Raw genomic sequence first — 4,035 nt, forward strand, 5'->3', positions numbered from 1 at the left:
TTTGTCCCAGGGAGATTTTCCCTGCTCCCATTGCCCTGGCCTCTCTGTGCACCCAGCAGTTGAGCTTCCACTTGCAGCCCAGTGCTGTCTTTTGCTCACTGGGAGAGGGGTTTAACAGCCCTTAACATAACAAATACAGTTTTTGTCTGTTTTTGCAAGCTGGACATGGCATCAATTGCTAAGGATGGTGATTTAAGCTACATTTGTCTTTATAAGAGAAAAAGGCTTTGAATAAGAGGTGGCAACATTCTGGCTAATTTAACTTATTGGTTAATGCTGAGAGTCCTTTACTAGCCACACCACCTCACAGCCTCCTTCAAAGCACAGGAGTCTGTTATTCCCATTTTACAGCAGAGGAAACAGATGCAAAGACCTGCCCAAACGCAGGCAGCAATTCCAATCTGGATTAGAGTGAAAATGTCCCTGAAAACTAGTTCCAGTCTCCAGGGAGACATCACTGGGCAGGGAAAGCTGGGAAACTCAAGAGAATGTAGCGTGGGACCAAAAATAAGAGGTGTGTAATTTTTTAAATGCTTAAGGTGATCTGGCCAAGCAAGAAACAAGGCTCAGCAGTTCATGTCAGCCCAGGGGAGGGAGGAAACATGGGGAGCACGTTCTGTAGCTCAGTGGAGAACAAGAGCAACATGCTGGCAGGCTGTGCAAGAAATGCATTGTGAACTGGCTCTTGCAGCTGTGAGCAAGACAATAAGGATGGTAAAGCACCATCTAAGTCTTTGCATCCAGCTTTGCACAAAGAGGGAGCTAAACTCAGCCCCCTGGAATCTGTTGGCTCACGGTTAGAATTTAGCTCTTTGTGTTTGAATGACTCCAGGCAGAGAGGGAATATAGATTGTCCCAGTCCAAGAGCCAAATTCACCTTTTCCCTGCTCACTTTCAGCCCCTGAGCTGTGCAGTACTTCCATCAGGATCTGTGATCATAATTTACAGGGCATTCTCAAGAAAGCCCCAATTTTCTTTTGCAGTTGGAGGAATGACATTTTCTTCCTTCCTTCCTTTGTTTATTTCTATGTTGTTCTCACTCCTCTAGGCTCTCCATGTCCCACTGACCCCTGCCAACCTTCTTGCCCATGTATAAAAACTTTATTTCAATGGATATTCATCTTCTCATACACCAAAAGTAGGAAGGATATTCTTCACTTATTCGTCAGGGTTGGGTCTGAGAGTCACACAAAGCTTTATTCATCCAGCTGGTAGACTATAACAGTGGCATCTCAAGGAGAGGGAAAGGAACCTACAGCTTTTTGTAGGGCTCTATTACGTGTCCACAAACCAGCTTGTCTCCTATTGCTGTATTAAATCAACTTGATCTTTTTGGCAAACGAGCAAGGTTCCTTTCCCGTGCATCTCTGATAGATATTTATTGAATAATCACTATATATCACCTCATTCAGGCTTTGTGGACTCACACTCTTTAGTTTAGCATAACCATATCTTTACCTGTGGAATATTTTGTTCCCAGTCATTGAGAGGTCTGCATCAGTTGTGTCATGAACTCAGCATTTATTGATACTGCTTGTAATAGGTTCCATCAGTTGAGCTATGGGAGCGCATCCCACAGCTTGCATTTGTGACATTAAGAATTCATGTAGTCTCTCCCGTTGATTATTACAGACTTCAGCTGGCCATCTTCTTCCACTTCTTTTGTCTCCTGCCCATCCTCAATGATTTTCCGAGTGGTGATGGTCTTGCCATTGATCACTTCAGTGGTGGTTATCACTGTTCTGACACCATACGGCCCAGCTGTGTTTTCAGCAAAGAAGGAGGTGGCGTGCCCGTTGGGGCAGAAGGAATTCCATTGCGCAAACGGCTCCCTGGGCCTTCCTGCTCTTCTATATGCGTTCTGCCAGTTTTCACCATTGATTCTTATCTCAAAAGGGTCAAAGAAAATACATGTAAATGGATACGTCCCTCCAAAGACCTCTTCTTGATAGGGGGATCCATGATGGGAACAAAAGTCACAGCCCGCTGCAGCTCTTCCTCTGCGGGCTCTGCTCTCCTCAACAGACTTGTCATAGACCGATCGCTTCCGAGGGTCGGACAGAATCTCGTATGCTTCAACAATTTCTTTGAATCTCTTCTCAGCTTCCTCCTTGTTTTTGGGATTCTTATCAGGATGCCATTTTAGCGCCAGTTTGTGGTAGGATTTCTTAATATCATCCTGTGAGGCATCTGCTTGCAGTCCAAGGACCTTGTAGTAATCTAACATCTCAGAGGAAAGCTGGGGTTGTTTGGAAGGTGCCGGGTTATGTCTCTCCCACCAAGGTTGCTCAGCATGCAGAGACTCCCAAGGATACTGCACTGCTGGGCGGTGGGGAGCTGTTCAGTGTGCCCCATGAGCTGCACTGTCCTGCTGCACTGCAAGGCAACCAAGAGCTGTTTGACCACAGACATTCTTTTCAAACCTGTTGCTCACAAACCATGAGATTGTGACCTCAGAGAGGGTTCCACCAATCCTGGCTCAGTTGTCCTGACCACATTCTGGGGTGGAGCTGTTGTCACTGGCCTTCTGTTTCCAAATGTAGATCTTTGTACTGGATGTAACTGTGGATGTAACTGTGCTGACACAGCCGTGATGTCGGACTGCCATGGAATCATAAAATGGTTTGGGTGGGAAGTGACCTTTTTTAAAGGTCATCTAATCCCTGCCCCCTGCCAAGGGCAGCAGCTCCTTCCACTAGAATTGGTTCCTTAATGCCCCAATCAAACCAGCCTTGAACATTTCCAGGGATGGGGCATCCACAGCTTCCCTGGGCAATGTCTTTCATTGTTTTACCTCCCTTATGACTTTATCTGAACCTACCCCTACTTGGCTACCCATAGTTCAGGAAGAGTGTTGATAAATCAGAGAAAGCCCAGGGAAAGGCCATAAAATGTGACTAAAGGGATTGGAAAATACACTCTGGAGTGAGAGACTTGGAGAAAAAGGAAGTTCAATGCCAACTACATCACAGTCAGCAAGAACCTGCATGGGAACAGAAATTCAGTGCCACGGGGATCTTCAGGCTCCCAGACAAAATAGTTGGAAGGTATCATTAGCCAAATTTAAATTCAAAATACATTTCACATCCTTCTTTATGAAGGTAGTGAATCACTGCAACTTCCCCATGTGGCCATTTTTAAACCCTGAGTGGGAATTCTTCCTAAAATCATGATTAGATGGACGTTGTCATATTTTCTGAATTTATAGACATGCCTAACACTTTCAGAAGAGCCTCATTTTCATGTTTGGTAGTAAATTAAATTCCCAGAATTACCAACCTTAGCCTCTTTTCTGTGTGCCTTTTTGGATACCTGTCCCAAGGTGTGTATGCACGTTCAACAGGGATGGCCCAGGAACTTGACACAGGCAATCAAATTTAGGGTTATCCTGCATCTGTTTCTATTCCTTGGATTTGCCATTCTGGCGGGAAATACAATATCCTCAGAGGGAAACACTGCATGAAGAAGGTCTCAAGGAAGTGCCAATAATGAGAATTCATCTGTCTGTAACACAGTGTCATAAACACCTTCTAATAGCAGCATATGTTGCAGATCACTGCCCTCTTTTCCATTATCCCGCACTTTGGGAAGAAGACAAGAGCCAGCCAGACCAAAGAGCATGTGCACAGCGTATGAGCTGGCTGCTCTCCTAACACACAACCTGTGGGGGGCTGTGAAAGCACGGGCCAGTCCTGTCAGCCTGGAGACAGCAGCATGGCAGAGGGAGGAAGGCAATTGGGCTGACACGTGTTGGGAGAGGTGTTTGTGCTGCTGGTGCTCTCGATAGTCAGCGATGGGGCAGTAGCACAGATTGGTCAGATTTGGGCAGTAAAAGTTGCTGCAGGGCAGCACAGGTCTGAGGGCTGGAGCTGAGAGAAGAGCAAAGGGCAAAAGAGCTCATGGTCCTGTGGGCTCACTGGAGAGATCTCAGCTTTTACCTCCTTTGGCACAGAAGTCTTATTAATTTCAGGGTAGTTGTGCCACATGAATGATTTTTGTGCTGGATGTTGTTTGTTCTGTAGAAATGGTGAATAT

General features: G+C 45.8%; 1 protein-coding gene across 1 annotated transcript; it reads right to left on the bottom strand.

The window, feature by feature from the left end:
- Window positions 1–1,594: 1,594 nt before the first annotated feature.
- DNAJB8 (DnaJ heat shock protein family (Hsp40) member B8) lies at window positions 1,595–2,359 on the bottom strand. The gene has a single exon (XM_033072024.1). It carries the CDS (start codon window positions 2,225–2,227, stop codon window positions 1,595–1,597), a length of 633 nt encoding a protein of 210 aa, XP_032927915.1. The 5' UTR covers window positions 2,228–2,359.
- Window positions 2,360–4,035: the final 1,676 nt, after the last annotated feature.

The sequence above is a fragment of the Catharus ustulatus genome, chromosome 13 (genome assembly GCF_009819885.2).
Source record: "Catharus ustulatus isolate bCatUst1 chromosome 13, bCatUst1.pri.v2, whole genome shotgun sequence".
Taxonomy (NCBI): Eukaryota; Metazoa; Chordata; class Aves; order Passeriformes; family Turdidae; genus Catharus; species Catharus ustulatus.

Coding starts and splice junctions, on each gene's coding strand:
- DNAJB8 (XM_033072024.1), bottom strand. CDS start 2,227: ATGTTAGATTACTACAAGGTCCTTGGACTGCAAGCAGATGCCTCACAG.